General features: G+C 42.3%; 1 protein-coding gene across 1 annotated transcript in view; it reads left to right on the forward strand.

Moving 5' to 3' along the window:
* The window catches only part of NXPH2 (neurexophilin 2), a 59,775-nt gene extending 40,493 nt beyond the window's left edge, over positions 1 to 19,282 (forward strand). The window contains exon 2 of the mRNA XM_015406187.1: positions 18,539 to 19,282. Within this exon, the coding sequence (XP_015261673.1) occupies positions 18,539 to 19,282 (744 nt within the window). The remainder of the gene's footprint in view (positions 1 to 18,538) is intronic.
* The last annotated feature ends 837 nt before the right edge of the window (positions 19,283 to 20,119 follow it).

Genomic DNA, 20,119 nt, shown 5'->3' on the forward strand with positions numbered 1-20,119 from the left:
TGCTTGAAAACAAACTTTTCTTTATACCATTTATTTTCTAAATATATACTGAACGATATTATTTCATGTACTAACAGCAGTTTCATGTTCTTAAAATTTGAAATGAAGTTTAGTATATTTCAGTTTTTTCAGTTTCAAAGGTTTGTGTGTATGAAAAAAGAATATCTCTTATCTCTTTATTAGTTCCAGAAATGCTTGAAAAGGGGAGCCATGTTAGTCTGCTGCAGTTAAAATAAATAGAAAATTTGTGGTATCTTGCAGTGCTAAGCAGAGTCACACCCTTTTAGGCCCATTGCCTTAGGTAGACTTAGAATGGCATTGATGAAAACATAATTTGTTTTTATTCCCTCATAAATTTCATCCTAGAGCCCATTTCCTCAGATAAAACAAGTGGATTCAACTTCTCACACATCTGAGGAAGTAGGCTCTAGTGCACAAAAGCTTGCACTGGAATAAAAAGTTTTTAGTCTTTGAAGTGCCACAAGACCCCAGAAGTGTTACCTCTCCAATTGTTACTGGTATACAATTCATAAACATAAGTGACTTCACTGGAAAAACAAGCACAGGGTAGCAGGGCATGGTGCAAGGCTGCAAGGCAAGGTAGTGGTTTGTTCATTGAGTGGGTAAGCTCACAAGAGGGGATGGCAAACAAGGCTGCTTCCACATCAAGCCTTGTTCAACGTGTTCTTTTTATCTGCCACATTAGCTGACTCATCCCCTGCAGCCCCGGTGTTTCTACTTACCAGCTTATCATAGAATCACGGAGTTAGAAGGGGCCGTACAGGCCATCTAGTCCAATCCCCTGCTCAATGCAGGATCAGCCTAGTATCCCTGATAAGTGCTTGTCCAGACACTGCTTAAAGACTGTCAGTGAGGGGAGCTCCCTAGGCAGCTGATTCCACTGTTGCACCACTCTTGCTGTAAAAAAGATTTTCCTACTATTCAGCCACTACCTTCCCACCCTTAATTTAAACCCATTATTTTCGAGTCCTATCCTCTGCTGCAAACAGAGGATAGGACTCTAAGTGTTTGAAAGAAATGATTTAATTTTGGCAACACCACCATTTTTATAGCACTGGTTCTACCCATAATTGTCAAATGTATCTGGGACTATCTTTTAATCTTTTCTTATTTGTCAGATCACTGCTGAAGTTTATTTAAATTCTTTGAAACAGTTACACCCAGATATTCAAATGACTTATGAAATATTGGGATACCTAAATCATTTTGAATTTCATATTGTGTTTTGGTTTAATTAATACTTAGTCTGTTATTGTTCCATACTCATGCATTTCTATCATTAATTCTGGTAAAGGTTCTTTAGGATTTGCAGTTAATATTGCCACATCATCAGCGAACATATTTGATTGTATGTATTTGACAATTTATTTTTAGACCTCTAATATGGTGGTTAGTCTTTATAGCCGTTGCTAAGGGTTCAGTTTGGTGTAGTGGTTAAGTGTGTGGACTCTAATCTGGGAAAACCAGGTTTGATTCCCCACTCCTCCACTTACAGCTGCTGGATGACCATAGTTCTGCCAGAGCTGTTCTCTCAAGGACAGTTCTAGAAAGAGCTCTTTCAGCCCTGCCTACCTCACACGGTGTCTGTTGTGGGGAAGGGGAGGGGAAGGAGTTTGTAAACTACTTTGAGACTCTGAGTGAAGGGCAGGGTATAAATCCAATCTCCTCCTCCTCCTCCTCTTTCTCTTCCTCCTCCTCCTCCTCCTGGATAAAAAGCAGGGGTGATAGGGGACATCCCTATTTAATTCCTCTGGCCAGGGGAAAGCTTCCAGAATCAAATCCATCTACTCACATCTAGCTTTTCATTTTTGATAGACCTGACTATATTGCATTCATGAAATAGTGCCCAATACTTAATGTTCTTAAAAGTCCAAAAATGAAATCCCACTCCAAATGATCAAATGCTTTCTGTGCATCAAGGGATAAATGGCTAATGGCTTCAGGTGGGTAGCTGTGTTGATCTGAAGCAGCAGAACAAAGCTTGAGTCCAATGGTAGTTTGGTGGTGTCTGTTGTGGGGAGAGGAAGGGAAGGAGACTGTAAACTGCTCTGAGATGCCGAATGAAGGGTGGGGTATAAATCCAACTTTCCTCCTCCTCCTCCTCTTTTGTGTGCAAGCACACTTCCTCAGATACAGTGAAACAGAATTTCCTCAAGTCCTACATACAGGAAGGTTGGGGGGAGCCATCAGGAAGGGCCAGTCAGAGCCAAGATGCATAAGTAAAGCTGAGATTGTATAAAGGCAGCCATTACTGGGAACATTTGACGAACCCTCTCTAAACAATTTCAAACAGTTGATGTGAATCACCTGCGTTCTTTTCTGTGACCCTATTTCTTTGACCAGGTAATTGTCATTGTCCATATTTCTACAGCACCAGCACCACATACAGACCTTCCCAGGAAGCATCCAGTTTGGACACATGATCTGGTCCACACACCAACACGTTAACAGCTAAGCACCTAGGCTTGGCTTAACGGTTGTAATAGGCCTTCTGCTGATCTTGTGCCTGCTTTAAAAACTCACCAGCCACCTTCTGACCTGTTCCGTGGTCTGCTCCAGCCTTGCAAGGTATTCAGTTACTCTGGGAGGGCAATCAGCAATCTGGGTGCCTTCCCAAGAGGTTTTAAGCAGGTTTAATGAGTATATTTATGGAATTTGGAAGTATAACCATTTTCTATAAGCAAAATAGTGGAGCTGCGGTGGCTCAAGTGGTTAAGACGCTGAACTGCAGGCTGTGGAAGGTCAGTAGTTCAGCGGTTCAAGACCCGGGTGCCGCAAGACAGGGTGAGCTCCTGTCTCTAGTTCCAGCTCCTGCCAACCTAGCAGTTCGAAAGCAAGAAATTGCAAGTAGATAAATAGGGACCACTTCGGTGGGAAGGTAACAGCGTTCCGTGCGCCTTGGTGTTTAGTCATGCCGTTCAGTTACTCTGGGAGGGCAATCAGCAACCTGGGTGCCTTCCCAAGAGGCTTTAAGCAGGTTTAATAAGTGCTTTGCCTCACACGTATATTTATGGAATTTGGAAGTATACCATTTTCTATAAGCAAAATTGCAAATATTCCCAGTACTTGAGAGAGAGTTGTAAACAGCTGCACCCCATGCTACTTTAGCACATACATCTTAATTTTTGCCATGTGAGAGGTAGGGGAAAAAACAAAAATTCTAATTAAAAAGCAAATTGTGTAGTAAACAAAACAAAGAATATTATTTTGATAGGAAAAGGCTCATAGTCGCAACAGAACTAACAGCATATTTACATATCAAGTTAAACTTTATAACCATTGAGCCAACCCCATATTGATCAAGCAGCTAAACATATCTACATTTTACTTTAGTTGACATTCCTGGTGGGGGAGGGGCTGTGGCTTGGTGGTAGATCATCTGCTTGGCACGCAGAAGGTCCCAGGTTCAATCCCCAGAATCTCCAATTGAAAAGAGAGAGAGAGATCTGTCAGTAGGTGATGTGAAAGACCTCTGCCTGAGACCTTAACAGCAGCTGCCAGTCTGAATAGACAATACCGACTTTGATAGACCAAGGGTCTGATTCAGTATAAGGCAGTTTCATTTGTGTTCAGACATGACAGTAATTGTATGATTATTTACATGTACCATATATTGAAGGCATGCATGGTTATGGTTTTTGTGCACACAAGACATGGGGTTTTGACTTGCACTTCCTACTTTCTCCATGTTCCCCCCTGCCTCCCATAACTCAATCACAGACTTTGTGCTGAATTCCCCAGACTGCATTTCACAGTCTGCCAGAGGCTGTTCTGTATTACTTTTCAAAAGGAACAAGATAGGAATAGAGAAGCCCTTCATTTTAAGAGAAAAAAATGCACTTATAAATACACTCCTGCTTTAAAAAGCATGGGAAATGTAAGATAAGACATGCCTTAAATTCTGTACCATTAAGCAGTAAACCCATTGCACAGTCTCATATCGTAGGCTTGCTTGCAAACTGAGCTTTGTGAACCCGTCCGTTGCCTTGGTTTTTCAGAGGATGGTCAACACTTGTGGGTGAGGACAGGTGATGGGGAAGAAAAACAAAATACAGCTTTCATAATGGAGGCAGGAGTGGATAGCATAGAACATGCTTCACTTCCCTCTCCCTGCCTGATTGGAAGAGAACAAAGATTGGGCATGTGACTCCAAACATAAACATTGAGGGAGGGAGGAAGACTCATGCATCCAAACCAGTTACAGAGCCTAAAAAAGCTCAGGACCAGAGTATATGAAGGATTATCTGCCTGCCACTTCAGGTCAACCTCTTCTTTGTCCTCACCTACATAGGTAAAGGTAGAGGAGAAATTTCCGTGGAGGCTAACCTACAACAAATCTGGTGCTGAGCCTGTTGAGTACCAAGCATAAATGTTTTTGTTTTCTGGGGGTTGTGGCAGGGGATGTCTTGCCCTCTTTTGTATGGCAGGGGATGTCTTGCCCTCTTATTGAATACTTTGCTGCAGTCTCTATATTCGTACAAAATGTTTTAATATTTATTTTTAAAAATCTAAATATTATACTGGCCAGTAGCTTGGCTAGTTAATGTCAGAGAATGGGAGAGGTAGACTGGAGAGTGGGACCTTTGACAGTTTAGGTACAGGTATCTGGTAACATGAATCTTTAAAAATATATATTAACATGTGTTTTGCTCCCTCTGGGACAACTGGAGAGTGCAAAACACATTGTGGGGAGGAAAACCCTGAAGCAATAGGGAGAAATGAGTGGCAAACCTGACAGTGCGGAAGTGCCCCATAAGGAAACTGTCGCCTAACAGTGGCAGTGATTTCTCCAGTACTGTACGGTTTTTGTTCCCAAGCTACGTAAATCCATGCCTCAGCAGAGAACAAACCAGCCTGTACCAGGTAGCAGCAAGACTGTGCGTTAGTTTTTGTGATGTCACACTAGATGATGGGGCAAAGCATTCAGATTGTAAAGGGTGCCAGCATTATGAGGTCAGAGATCAGAGCCACACAATCCTTGAGTGCAGAGGCTTGTAGGCTCTGCTGGCACCACTGGTTCCATTGTAGGTTTGACTTTTCCCCCAAAAAAATGGCTGGTGGCAATTTCCTCTCACAAAGATTGGAAAGAATGGGCTGGATCCATCCAAGTTTTCCATCAACCGGTCCTTGCCATAGCCGTATTGGTGGTCAAAAGGTAAACCCCCCTGCTCCCTTTTTTCACCAGCAAAAAAAGCTGGCAGGATCCAACACAATGAATGAACTTCTTTAGCAGTTTGTTATTAGATTTGACCTTTAACAATGTAGAGAGGAATGGTGTAAGCTGCATTTGAACAATATGATTTGTTGCATATTAAAATGCAGCCGAAGTATAATGTATTCAATAGCTGCCATTGCAATACATGAATCATCTAATTGAAGTACAATGTTAAGCTTCGTCCTGGGCTAGGATCCAAATCCATCCGATCGCATTGGTAGCCCAGGAAGAACCAACCAATCAGTTGTCAGCAAGCTCCCTGAGCGGGGACGTCCGTGATTCGCCCTTATGCATACAACCTTATTGGTTGGTAAATGTACAGTAGGCGTGGCTACATTAGCCGGGAGAGTTTAAAAGCAGGACAGCTGCAATGTAAAAGCTGTTCTGGCTATCAGATGTTGATCCGTGTTGGAGTTGTGTTCGAGTTGTTGAATAAAGCTGAATCTTTGCTGAATCACTCTCCGACTACTTTGTTAAGCAAGCGACTGAACACTAAGTGAAATGAAGTGCATTTGTATCATGCACCCATCCAGTGTAGACTCTTCATCCTGCAATGCAGGCCATGATGTTGAGTTCAGGATGGCATTCTCAAAGCTACTATAAAAAATAAAGGAAAACACCGTGCTCTATCAGAATATGGTCAAACCAGATTTGAGCATTCTAAAATTTGGTTCAGGTACACTCATTATTAGATTCCTACCCCCCTCCCCAGCCATTTATGCGTTGTAATTCAATTTCAGTGGTGGTTTGCATTCTAAAAGAATTCAGGAGCCCAGAAGTACTCTGTTATAGCACCTTTGTCTTTTAAAGGTCTTTTGGGGCTTGTTATTTTAATCCTGGTGCAGACTGATTTATCACTTCAAACATCTGTCAGCTGTGCTTTGTCTGGAAATTGATAGTGATAGTGTTTCTGATTTTTCAGTAACAGCTGTTGGAGGTTCATTAGTTACACTCTCAAAGGGTGCAGATAACTGTAATATTTTCTTTGTTAATTATCTCTTATGTGTTACAAGAATAGAGGCTCTGGAATTCACTCAGCTTCCTGTCTACCAAAGTTATTAGGTATACCTTTAGTTTTAATTAAATAACTGTAAGCTCTTATTCCCAACTTTAAAAGTAATGGGAAACAAAAAAACAGCATTTGCTTGTGGCTGTTGTGGCTGATGTAGGGAATAGATTGTGGTAAGTCTGTGGGAGAGACTATACACATACACACGTGCAATGCTCCCTCTAAGCCGTGGAATCTTGTGAGCAAAACGTCTACTCTGTGAGCTACAGGCATTAAAGTTGTGAGCGAGCTATTTGGCTACTGCATAAATTAGTTCGCTCTGGAGCCATCCTTCCTGAGCTAAGACAAAAATCTCTGAGTTGGAGGCTAAAAAACTGTGAGCTAGCTCACACTAATTCAGCTTAGAGGGAACATTGCACACGTGTGTGCGTGTACTTTCAGTAATCTGGGATAGCCAAGTATGAGAATTAATTCCCTAATGTTTTAATAGCCATTGATTACTGGGGGCGTCCAGTGAATAAGAAAGATTTAAACCCCTTTCCATGAGAAAAATATCAGTTTTGTGGGAAAGTGTGTCACTACATGGTTTCCTCTTCTTGCTGTATGTTTATTTATTTATATAATTCATTTATATCCTGCCTTTCTCACAATGTGGACCTAAAGTGGCTTACATTATTCTCCTCTCCTGCATTATATCCTCACAACAGCCCTATGAGGTAGGTTAGACTGAGCGAGTGTGACTGGTCCAAGGTCACCCAGTGAGCTTCCATGGAACATTGATATGGCAAGCAATTCTACCTACACATAGGGAAGCTTTAATCAAACCAAGCTACACATAGTTTGCATTTCAATGTACAAACTAGCCACATCTATAGACAGGGCCGGCTCGCCCGCTAGGCGAACTAGGCCTTCGCCTAGAGCCGCCTAGAGCGCGAGCCGGCCGTTGGGGCGCAGGAGGAGAGGCAGGGGCAGCCGCCGACGCCTGGCCAGCAGCTGGGAGGAGCCGGGCTGGGAGAAGCTCTGCCGCCTAGCTGCAGGAGGATGTGCGGCGGCAACGTGGGCAGGGCGCGGCGCTTTCCTCCTCCCGCCCACCTTCTTTCTCAGCCTCTCCTGGGGGGAGGGGCTGCTTGCGGGCTGGTGGGCAGGGCCCCTTCTCCAGCCCAGCCGCGCCGCGCTTTCCTCCTCCCCCGCTGCCGCCTACTTTCTCGGCCTCTCCTGGCTGGCTGTCGGGCGAGCGGGAGGGGCAGGAGAGGCCGAGAAAGAAGTTCCCACTGGCACCCCCGAGTTCGCACGGCTGAGACCCTCAGAGGGGGGAGGTGGAGGAGTGGCGCCTGAGCCTCCTGTCCCCCCACCTACGTGGATGCCTGCGGATGCGAGCTCAGCTCCGACGTGCTTCCGGGCCCCCGCAGAGCTGCACGCTCGCAGGACCGCCCACGCCTTGGCTCTGCCGCAGCAGCCTTCCATGTGGGCAAGGCGGCGTGGCCTCGAGAGCCAGGGCGCCGGTTCTGCTCCTGGATCGCCTTCGCCCCGGTGCTCCCGCTGGTGCCCCACAGTTCACCACGACTGAGACCCTCGGAGGAGGGGGGGAAGATGCGGAAGAGTGGTGCCTGAGCCTCTTGTCCTGCTGCAGGCGGGTCACTTGGATTTCCACCGGCGGCGCTTTCCTTCTGCTCCCAGCTCCTCTCTATTGAGCCTGACCTCGGAGGCCACCTGCCAGCAGCCATGGGCAGAGAGAGAAGGACGGCAGAGCCCCGGCGAACCTGGGCCGCCTCCCACCGGAGGTCCCCAACGGACCCACAGACCAGACCAGCGGGCCCTTCGCCAGTGAAGCCTCCGACCTCTGGCAAGTGGGGCCACCCGAATCGGGTCCGAGCAGCTCCCCCCCCCACACACACACCCCTCGAGAAAGGCGGCGGCTGGGCCGGAGAAGGGGGCCCTCCCTCCTGCCCGCCCCCCCCCCCCCCAGCCGCGGCCGGCTGCGACAGGAGGAGGCACGCAGACCCAGACCCCCCCACACACACACCGCCCGCCACGGGGAAAGGACGCCCAGAGTGCGTCTCCAGGCCCCGCCAGGAGGTTGGCATCTGCGCTCGCCTAGAGCTCAGGACAACCTCGGGCCGGCCCTGTCTATAGAACAGTGTTTTATGGACCTTCCCCACAGAATCCTGTCTTTCCAATGGAATTAACTCACAGATTTTATGGACTACCTAGAGGGAAAGCTGCATAGTGTGTTTGTTTTGTGGCCTTTTACAAATGCGGGTTGTACTTGCAATTCTTGTGGTTCTCAACACATGCTCTTTCCATAAACTTCTGTGAGCTGTGGATTTCTCCAGGAAGAGAGAAAGGAACAAACATTACTTTTTGTAAGAGTTATAGTTACACATGTTATGCTTATGGGTACAGGACTGGCAGAGGGGGGGAAACGCAGAACCTTGTTTAGCAACTACAAACCCCTACTGTTACCTAGGCCTTTGAATGTTTGAAGTTCTGAGAACAGATGTGAACTGGATGGGTGCCCATACACTACCTGAAAACTAGAAATCTGTTTTGCTGTCTCTAGGAACACGTTGGTGGCTAAAATGCACAAGTTGCGGATGATAATTTGTTTGATTGGCACTGTTGCTTTGTTGTTTAACTACACAGTCGTAATTTATGAAGATTTCAGTGTCCCAAAGAGGAACTGCAAAGGAGACCTTGTTTGATTAAGAGAATTTTTAAGCCTCAAGGTGATAGTGTCAGGTGATTAAACTATCCTCTGATGAGAATAAGACCGTATTCCCCCCTTCTGTTTCCCCCGCATTGCACCTACTGTACTTATTTGAAAAATGCTTCTCTCTTGAACTACATTTCCTAAATCTGTTTCAAGAACATCTCTGTTTAAGCACAGGGAAGACTCCTGGGGACTAGAACATCTGTGAACTTTCCTGCAGTTAGGAGGATATCAGCACTATAGCTTGTTCAACCAGCAGAGCTAACCAACAGATAATTACAGTTTGAAATTAGTATTTTAATGAACTGATTTTAGCAAAGGTAAAATGTAATCTCCCCGGCATTAAAGGAGTACACAGGAGGGGAGATTCATTAGCTGTAAAGTTCAGCAGACGGGTGGTCAGCAGGTGCTGGTGGGAAACAAGTGCTAACTGCGCCTATTTCTATCAGCATCCAACAAAAAACTAATTTGGGTGCTTTCCAGAGAGGTGCTGAACTGTCTGCAAGTGCATTGTTATTTCAGAAAGCGATGAGCCTCCTTGATAGTTCCTGGGGAACAAGTGCTTAAATGGTAAATTGAAAATGTTCCCTAACTAAGGGACAATGCACACACTGCTTCCCTAATGAGGAAACAAGTTTTTAATCAAGCCCCTATCACCTGTGTGAGCCTCTAGAAGAAGTCACCAGCCTCCCTTTCTGGCAGCAGCTGGAGACACCCTGACTGGCAATTTATTTATTTATTTATTTACTTGACACTTTTTGAATCCCTAACTTCTTTCAAGGGATTTGGTACGGCATATGTCCTTGTTCTTCAGGCAGTCATTTTGAGGATTGGAGGCATTCACTGACTTACCGTATACGATACATATTGCATATACTGTTGAAGTGAGCATCTTCAGCAGCAAGTGCCGCTGGGCAGCCATCTAAAGAAGCCAACTAGAGTTGTCAACATCCAGTTAGGACGCTGGTCTTTGCCAGACTTCTTTAACTAAGCAATTTACACCACAGCTGAGGACTCGAGTCTCATCCAGCTTGGCTGGACCTTCAGCTCATGACAAAGGGACTGCCAATTTCCAAATACTAAACAGCAGCAGCAAATGCTGCTTTCTCCACAAAAACCCTTCTCCAGAAGGATATTACAGATAACAAGGCTTGACAAATCCCGGGCTCTAGGTCTCCATGGCACCTAGAGATTTCGCTGTGGCGCCAAGCAGTTTTACCAGTGGTTTTGTTGTTGTGTCTCTCAATGAGAATTACAAAGCTGATTTATCACTTTACGTCAGAATGTGTTTTGTTGTTTGGCATAAAAATACACTTGCATGAAGTGCTTGTCACTGCTTGTTTATATGTTAACTTTACAGCATTCAGTGATGGTGGAGAAACTCATATCTTAAACTAGTTGCTTTCCATACTAGCTTCAATCTTTAGTTAAATGGTGCTTTTAAAACAATAATGGAATAATCAAAAATAGAGATGTTAGGCTAGGTTTAAGGGTAAGCTTTTTGTTGTAGCAATGACAACCAGGGCTATCCCTATATTTATTTATATATAACACATTTGGTATAGATTTAATACAAGAAACTGTGAAGAGGTTAGGAAAAGGCTTTTGGGTAGCAATAATTCAAAAAATATGTTAATTAATATATGAAACTCTGAAGACTGAAAAACACGTCTGGCTCCTAAATTTTTGGGCTGGCTCCTAGAAATTAAAGAAAATTTGTCAAGGCCTAGCATATAGAATCCCAGCATGTGAACACAAGCTACCTCAGCAGTAATTTTTAAAAACATGGAATAGATTCAAAAGTATCCCAAGATCATTCAAAAAGTTCTGGTTACAAGGGATACCACTACCAACTCTGTGAAAGATGTTACATTTTTGACAATATAAAATTACCCAGTTTGGATTCAAAAATTGTGTCTATCCAGCTGTGTAGTGCATACACAGTGTTTATGGGGCAGGGTGCAGGACTGTACTTCACTATCAATCAACATTTATTAATTAATTATTGTATGGCAGTATGTATAGTATAGCCAGGAGATCCAAAGATTGTCTGGCAGCCATAAGTTTGAGCTCTTTTAGTGTTATGCACCACTAGATGGCGAGCTAGAATTGTTTTTAAGGCGAGACATTTCAGAGATGGTTTGCCATTGCCTGACTCTGTCTCACTCCCCTGGTATTCCTTGGAGGTCGCCCTTCCAAATACTAGTCAGGGCTGACCCTGCTTAGCTTTTGAGATCTGACAAGATCAGGCTTATCTGGAACACACCTGGACAGAGACTTTTGTTTGCCAAGAATTCAAGGCATTTTGAGAAATTGTTATAGGAAAAGGTTTTCAGATAAGAAATGAGAAAGAATATTTTAATTTCTGAGTATTCTCAACAAAGAGGGTTTAATTTAGTCTATCATTTTAAATGTGTTGTAGTCATTGTTAGATCGCCGCTAACAAAGATCCGGAGAGTGATTTCAGCAAAGTGATTCAGCTTTATTGAAGTAGCGAACAAACACTCAAACGCATTCATAACCAAAACAGATTAACATTGGGAGCTGGGCTCCTTTTAAACATTGCCGGGCTAACATAGCCACGCCTATTTACATTTAACAACCAATACGATTGTCCGGATAAAGACCAATGAAAGTTCTTCCCGCTTGGGGAACTTGCCTCACTGTGATTGGTCACTGTTTGGAAGCGGCCAATAGGGTGTTAGCACAGACGGAGCCTTAGCTGGCTCGAAGCTTAACATGGGGAGTGAATCAGACAATTCCTGTAATACTTCCAGTACATTACAGTTATCTTCTGTAATGAAACATAATTATTAACATTAAAATCTTTTAAATTTGAAGGAAGGTTTATGCTAAGATATTTAACTGGATTATTGGAAAAACTAAAACCATATTAATTTTGAGTCCTAAATTCTCAGTATCCCTCATCACCTCTTTAAAAGATGTAGAAACATTTATTAATTGCAACATCACATCATTGGCATACTAGAGGATTCCTATATTCTGCATATATATTTCATGCTGCCCAATCTTAATACCAGAAATAATAGCATTAGTTCTAAATATATACGCAAAAACTTCTATGCCAAAGGCAAAAATAGTTCTGCTGTTTACCATACATAGGCTATGTGCCTTTGGAGCTTTGAGTAAAGTTTTCACATACTTTTAGTGTTATTTTGGAGTTTTGTTGTTACTTATTTCAAGGGATGTGTTTACATTTCATCTTCTAAAGTGTTTATTTCTCCAACTTCGATTCCCTAAGCTTCATCTATGTAGCATTTTCCTTTCAGATCTTTTATGGACAGCGATGAAACATCTTTTTGCTGTGCTTACAGAAATAGTTTGATTAGCTTCCCAAGTAACTGGCAGATAGAGAATGAACTAAAACACGAAAAACACAAATGTAGGCCACATTCTGCAAGGCCTACAAAGTCTTTTGTATGACTTCCGTTTCAATTTTCTGCTTTAGTTATTCAATCAATCTGGCACATTTTGAGTGGTGTCTCGAAAAAGACAAAAATATGAAGTGTTGGGCACACAGAGCAAAGTTTGTAATTATCTTCCTTGATTTCTTTCCAAGCTTCTATTAGTATTTATCAGTGCTGCCAGCTTTTTAGACAATGATATATTACAGCAGAAAATATTAATACCCACAATTAGTATACTGATATATAGTTCACTTCTGTCATTCCTCATCCGCTTTCTGTCATTTTCCTATTATGCCGCTCTGACAATTCCCTAAAGATCCAGAAGAGATATGGCTTTTGGGGAAGTCATACCACGAGTCATTAATAGCCATGTTTTGCACAGAAGGATCTGCTTTCAGTTTTGTCATCAGAGATGTTTCTGTGGCTCTACCTCTACAGGCAGGCTAGTTCTTTATAAGATTCATTTACAAGCAAAAAAATTAATGGGCTTCAAGATTCTATCATGAGAGGGCTTTCTTTCTTTTCTGCTGAAGCAGCTTGTCATTTTAGTTAACTATAGGAGACAGGACAGAATTGTTAAAGCAATCCAATTATATAAGCTATTGAACAAGGGATTTCTGGCCAGTTTTCATTAGCGCAGTAAAACTGTAATAACGGAGGGTGTTTTGCAAATTGCTGGGTGGGGAGGAATTGACACATTCCAGATGCAGTGCACGGACTACCCCCTCCTCAACAAATCCTAGAATTGTTCGTAAAGAACTTTTCCTTCTCAACTCTGTGATGTGGCATTACAGAAAAACAAAGTATTGTTTCAGACACAAATGGCTCTCTTTGAGAAGAGTATCTTTGTTGAAACTGTCATCCCTACAACAATGGATGGTTATTAAAATGATATTTGAAAAACACAAACACAGCACTCATTGCAAAATTATAACTCATGGGAAAGAAAAAACAGGCATAATTACAGATTGGAGAATGACTGCTATAAAAGATCTAGAGAAAATGGTGGGTTCCATACTGAATATGGCCCAGCATGTATATGCAAAAAACTACCTCCTTCACACACAGTATTGGGCTATATTAGCTAAGAATCATGTCTTTGAAACAGGAGGTATAGGGCTCTGTGCCCATCTGCAAACACTGAAAATTATTTTTATCCCCAATGTATGAACCAATAGTCCAGTGCTGCTCTCACCTTGCGGGTACTTCAATTCCTGACACTACGCACATGCACTTTCTCAACATCAGCTCCCACAAGTCAAATGTGAAACCATTGCAACCTCAGCCTTTCCCCCTAAAAACAATCACCTTCTTCTGCACTCTCCGTAGCCCAGTTCTTGCACAGCCCCCATAATTGAGTCAGTCATAGAGCTCATTTAGCCCCACCCTGTCTCTTCCAGAGTCCAGCCATACTCTTCCAACCAGACTCCAGTTGTCCAGCACTTCAACTGTATTCATAAGAACCTGACTTTTTCCAAGCCACGGTCAGTCTGGGTAGCAAAATAGGAAGCAGCAGCAAACAGTTGTCAATTCAATACACCTTGTGTTTCTCCAAGTCAAATGCACATACCAGTAATCGATGGCAGCCTGCCACAAGGGTTTCCCCCCCCCCCCCTGCCTTATAGGACTGCAGAATATAGGTCTATCCTGACATCAGTCTGAGCTAAGCTATGGACTGTGTTGCTGTATAGTAAAAGAGGCTGCAACTGTACATTGGACTTCTGGATTAGGAACTTGAGCTATCCCTTGCACCTTCACAGAGATATTCATCAGTGCTGCTATGCCATAGCACAAATACAAAGGTTACTTTTGGATCAACCTACAGTGCCTTGTGCAACAACCTCCATTTCCCCTACCACCACTGCAAACACTGATAGCAGTTGGAGGTTATAGGAGTACTTAGAGCACAATGACACTATGGGATTGGTAGCACAAGCAGGCACATTATTTTAAACAATTCTAGAAAATGTGTGAAGATATAAGCTGATATGGATGTTCAGTATTGTGTTATTAAAGGGAGATGTTACTTAATTCCTGAACTCACAGCATTTCGGATGGCAGTCACATCTGTTACTATAAAACCAATTGCAACCTTTGCCTTTGGGAAAAAACACATTTAATTATCAGTAAAGTTCAAGCTCTGCTTGTTATGATGAGTTATTAGAAGCTGGCATAATTTTCTTACAAAAAAAGGATCGTAATGGAAATTAGTGTTGTAGGGTTACAGGACTTTTTTCAATGTAATTGATGATGGTCAAATATTTTATTATTCTTGGTGGTGTTGAGGATGAGATGCTGAAAACTCTAATACGGTATAGAATCAAACTAATGTGTGCATGCACCACAACAAAATTGATCAGATCTGTCAAGACATAAGCTATTTAGATTTTGATAAATGTGGTGGAATCATTGCATTTTTAAAATTATGTTTTATTATTTTCTACATAACATATTTACAACAGAAATATCATACAATTTTGGAAAGGTATACAAACTATTCCTTCCAATTATACTCTATGGCACTGCCAGTGTCTACATAATATAAATAAAATTGTTTTCTTATTCACTACCAGTGATTGCTTGTTAAACAATTACTATCATCTCCTCGAACTCCTAGACAAATGATATATAGTTTAATAAACAGATAACTAATAATTATTATTTTATTTCAGTTAGACTTCTTCCATGAATCTCAAGCTGTTTCTCATGATGTTCTATTTGCTAAGTTTTATCATCTTTAATTGCTTTCATTTAAAACAGTATCTATTTCTTCATAGTGGAGTTCTTGGAGGTTGTCACCTCACTTTTTGGCTTTGGAAAGTCCTGTGGGAGGTAGTGGGGGAGTTCCTGCTCCGATCATATACATTTTAATCTTACTTTTATCTCTGAGGGATCTAAAATATTAATTTCCTTTTTCTTTATAGTCATCAGAAGATCTTGAAAATTCTTGTATAGGTCTTTAGGGCACATCTCTACTGAGTTTTATTATATAGCTTCTTTTTCTAAAGCTCTCAGCATATCTTCCCCAGATTTAACGTCATAAGCAATGAAGACTCTGCCTTAATGAGTTACTGAAAGATGTCCTAACGGGAGCCAGTGATAGCAAATATACCTTTCTACTAAACGTTGTGCAATTTGTTTCAAGTTCCGCCGAGCTGTTAAAATCTCATACGGTAAATCTTGATATACTTGAACTCGAGTGCAGTGTTCCCTCTAAGCTGAGTTAGTGTGAGCTAGCTCACAATTTTTTACCCTCCAGCTCACACATTTTTGTCTCCGCTCAGGAAGGAGGGCTCCAGAGCAGCCAAATCGCTGGCTCACAACTTTAATGCAAGTAGCTCACAAGGTAGAATTCTTGCTCACAAGACTCCACAGCTTAGAGGGAACATTGCTCGAGTGTCTTCCAGTTGAAGCCCATTACTCTTCCTGGCAGCTTCTAGCACAATCTTCTTTGCTTTGATGTCAGGTAGTTCAGCCACTATATCAGGGATCAAAGCAGGAGAGCCAGATTGCGGTGGATTCAAACGGTATGCTTGGCTAATCAGTGGAGCCGGAAGTTGCAGCAGAGTTTGGAGCCATTCATTTAAAGAGCCCGTGAGGTCATTGTCCATTGTGAAGTTTGGGGAAATTCCCCTAAGTTTGATTTTCCTTTCATGGGCTTTAATGTCCAGGAGTATAATGTCCAGGAGTATAATTTTGCTTTTACTCCATGATTCAAAAGTCTTTAGTTCTTCTATTGCTTTCGTATTGTTGGGTGCCTCAGTCAATGAGGGTATGGTGTACAACTGAGCTTTAGCCCTTCAAAGACCAATCTTTTAGTACCACTCAGTCCCAGGGTATGGTTGGTTAATGATGCCAATAACCTTGCAGAAGCTAAGCCAGTCTAGAACTGGGTTCTGCCTGGAAGAGTGACCTCCCCAAAATCCTACATAAACCACCCTGAATTCCATTATACAATAAAATAAATATTTAAAGGGCCATTTACTCCTATTTAAGTGGTTGATTTAGATAACGTTCAAGTTGACCCTTTCAGTCTTAATTAAAAGCTACTCTGGGTCTTTTGTATTTATTTGCCAAGAAAAAGAAGAAGAATCAAAATAGGAATATATTCAGCTTGCTCCTTTCCCACCAAGCAGCTATTAAACAGAGGTAGAAAATGATGATCTGTAACAAAACTCCAATCTTGATAGAAAAGCAAGCCAAGGAGCCATTGCATGTGATGTTTGCTTTTGTTGCAGTTTATTTATTTATTTAGATTTTTAAGCTGCCTTTCCCTGCTAGCAGGGCTCAGGATGGCTTATAACAAAGATAAATAGAATAAACAAGGTAAAACTGCCAATAAAATACATAATACATATATCAACAAATAAAACAATCCATTCCAAGATGGTGGAAAACTTTCAGCTTCCACAAGCCTCCTGGGCAGTTGCAGAAAATGGAGGGTGTGAGAGTGCTGTCCCGTTGCTGTCCTCAACCAAATGCCTGGTGGAACATCTCTGCCTTTCTTGCCCTGTGGAAAAGTAACAAATCTCGCAGGGCATGGATGTTCTCTGATAGAGAGTTCCACCAGGCAGGGCCCAGGGCCAAAAAAGACAGGACAGCCGGATCTCTCTCAAGCTGGGGATCACCAGGAGGTTCTTACTTCCCGAGTGAAGCACTCTACTGGGGGTATACTGAGAGAGGTGGTCCCAAAGGTATGTGGGTCCCTAATTACTAAGGGCCTTAAAGGTCAAAAACAGCATCCTGAACCTGATCCGGTGCTTCATTGGAAGCCTGGGCAGCTCTCACAGCACAGGTTGAATATGTGCCGTTTAAGGCGTCCCCGTAAGGACCTGCGTGGCCACATTTTGGATCAGTTGGTGCTTCTGGGTCAGTCTCAAGGGTAGGCCCACATAGAGTGTGTTACAGTAGTCTATCCTGGAGGTGATCATTACATGGATTACTGTGCCTAGGTCAGGGCAAGACAGGTAGGGAGCTAGTTGACTAACCTGGCATAGTTGGAGAAATGCCAGCCTGGTAACTTTCGCGACCTGGGCCTTCATGTGTGGAAAAGCTGGTTAAACTGGCCCATCCTGAAATGCTGGAGCTCCTTGTGTGATTATTACTTTATTGGAATTCCTGATCTCTAAAAAAAGAAATTGAAGAAATCAGGGCTGAAGTCTTCCAATTTTGAAGCATTTATCTTATTCCTAGTGTATATATATACTTTTTGCTTACCCCACAGTGACAGAAATGCTATAAACCTGTTTTGGACACTTGGATCTATTTTTGTCTGCAAATGTCAGAGTAGGACCCTGACAGTGCTATGTTGCATACATCCTTGTGTAGAGTTGCCGGTCTCCCCTGGCTACCAGTGCGGAATGGCTGGGTAGTGTTGCCCAATACAGCCTGGGAAACTCCTGGAGATTTGGGGATGGAGTCTGGGGAAGACAAGGACCTCAGTGGGGTACAATGTCATAGAGTACACCCTCCAAAGCATCCATTTTCTCCAGGGGAACTGAGCTGTAATTCTAGGGGATCCCCAAGTCCCACCTGGAGGATGACATCCTACCCTTGTGCCATATTGTATGCCTCCTCCTTATGAAATACATTCACAGTGTATTTCTACCTCTCTAGAGGGGAACAGGTTCATCTTGGGAAAATGGCCTGTGACTGTAACTCCCATACTCAATGGTGTTCACATTTGCATAGCTGATAATGTGTGCTTCTAGACTGGCAACTTCAAAGCTGGGATTCATTGGGACCATAGGTAGCATTTTCGTTTAACTAATTGAATGCCTACAAAGGATTGAACATCTTGTATCTATTAAACAATATATGGATGGAGTATTCTGGCCAAGTCCAGTTTCCTTCAAGTTCTGGAGCTTACAATTATGAGCTCTTCCCCATTCAGTTATACTGATTATTCAGAATGGTAGATGCAGTAAAAATATAACTGAAGAAATGTAATATGTTTTGTACATAAAACTGCAATGTTTAACAATGATGTGTATTTTTATATTCAATTCATTCATTTGCACATGTTATCATTTACTTATTAACTATTCGTGATTTAACAATAATCTAGCAGAATTTATCCCAGTTAATTTATTTAATGAAAGACCTAGATTTTCAATTTTTAGTATTTATATCCTTTTCTTTCTCTCTTGGAACAGATATTTTGTGATGCTAAGCAAATCACACATGCTGCAGACATACTGGACTGGGAAGACAAAGATGCTGCAGACACCCTGGTGGATAATGTTGTCCACTCCAGGATGATCAACCCTCTACGCCTCTTTGTTAAGCCATCTCCAACACTCAAACATGGGCAGATGTCACATTCAGACAGCTTAGACAACTTTTGGGATTGGCTCGCCAACATCACTGAGGTTCAGGAATCTCTTGCACGAACTAAACGCAGACCAATTGTAAAAACTGGAAAATTCAAGAAAATGTTTGGCTGGGGAGACTTCCATTCCAACATCAAAACTGTGAAGCTGAATCTTCTAATTACGGGGAAAATTGTTGACCATGGCAATGGAACCTTCAGTGTATATTTCCGGCATAATTCAACAGGCCTTGGAAATGTTTCTGTGAGCTTGGTGCCACCTTCCAAAGTGGTAGAGTTTGAATCTTCACCACAGTCAACACTAGAGACCAAGGAGTCTAAGTCTTTCAACTGTCGAATTGAATATGAGAAAACAGACAGGGCTAAGAAAACTGCATTGTGCAACTTTGATCCTTCAAAGATCTGCTACCAAGAGCAGACACAAAGCCATGTATCCTGGTTGTGCTCTAAACCATTTAAAGTGATTTGTATTTACATTGCTTTTTACAGCGTTGATTACAAACTGGTGCAGAAAGTCTGCCCTGATTACAACTACCACAGTGAAACGCCATATTTGTCCTCTGGATGATAGACACTGTGCTCTTTGCAATGACTGATAATTTGTCTAAAATTATACTTTAAACTTCATTTTGGGGGACAGTGTTCCCAGCAGGTTCAAACAAAAACAAAATTATTTCCCCTAAAAGGAAAACCAAACCTGTATCAGTGGGTCAGTTCTTTGCTTGATGACTACAATTTCAAGTGCAATGCATAAGGGTCATCACAGATTGAGCCAACACAGATTAAACTACATGGACACAACTTTCAAAACAACTCAGACTCTTTCAATAGAGTCCAGTTGACACTTTCAACTGTGAGTCAAGGAGCGACGAATAAGTAACATATATGGATGTGTGAACTAGCCCTAAATCTGCACTGTTCTCATAAATATTTTAGCAGTCAGGCACCAACATGTCTTCTTTTTAAAATATATTCAATTCCTGGCTCTTGCAGTTGCCATTAATTTAAGGCAACATCGGACACTAGCAATATGTGGGTGAGGAGGGAAAAAGCCATGTGGGCAATGTACATTAATGTCCTATCCTCACACTACTGGTAGATAGTTATTTAGGGTGTGTTGCAATATGAACCATCATCATTACAGGGATGTTACAGCAGCTTCACAGGCAGACATGTCTAGGAAACAGTTCAGTTCATATTGCCAAAATGAACATCTGTAGGAATTCTGAAGGAAGTGAAAACATTTCTGTAAGATTCAGAAAAAATTGCAAGGAGTAAGTTATACATTTCTAGAACCTAAAGTCAAGCAAAACTTTTGTAGAAACAGGAAAGGGTAAAAGAAGTTAAATGAAATTCACTTCCTCTGTCATGGGGTGTTGAAGTGGCGTGCACATCACTAGAGTAA

This window comes from Gekko japonicus, unplaced genomic scaffold (assembly GCF_001447785.1).
Source record: "Gekko japonicus isolate JY-2015 unplaced genomic scaffold, Gekko_japonicus_V1.1 scaffold1723, whole genome shotgun sequence".
NCBI classification, from domain to species: domain Eukaryota; kingdom Metazoa; phylum Chordata; class Lepidosauria; order Squamata; family Gekkonidae; genus Gekko; species Gekko japonicus.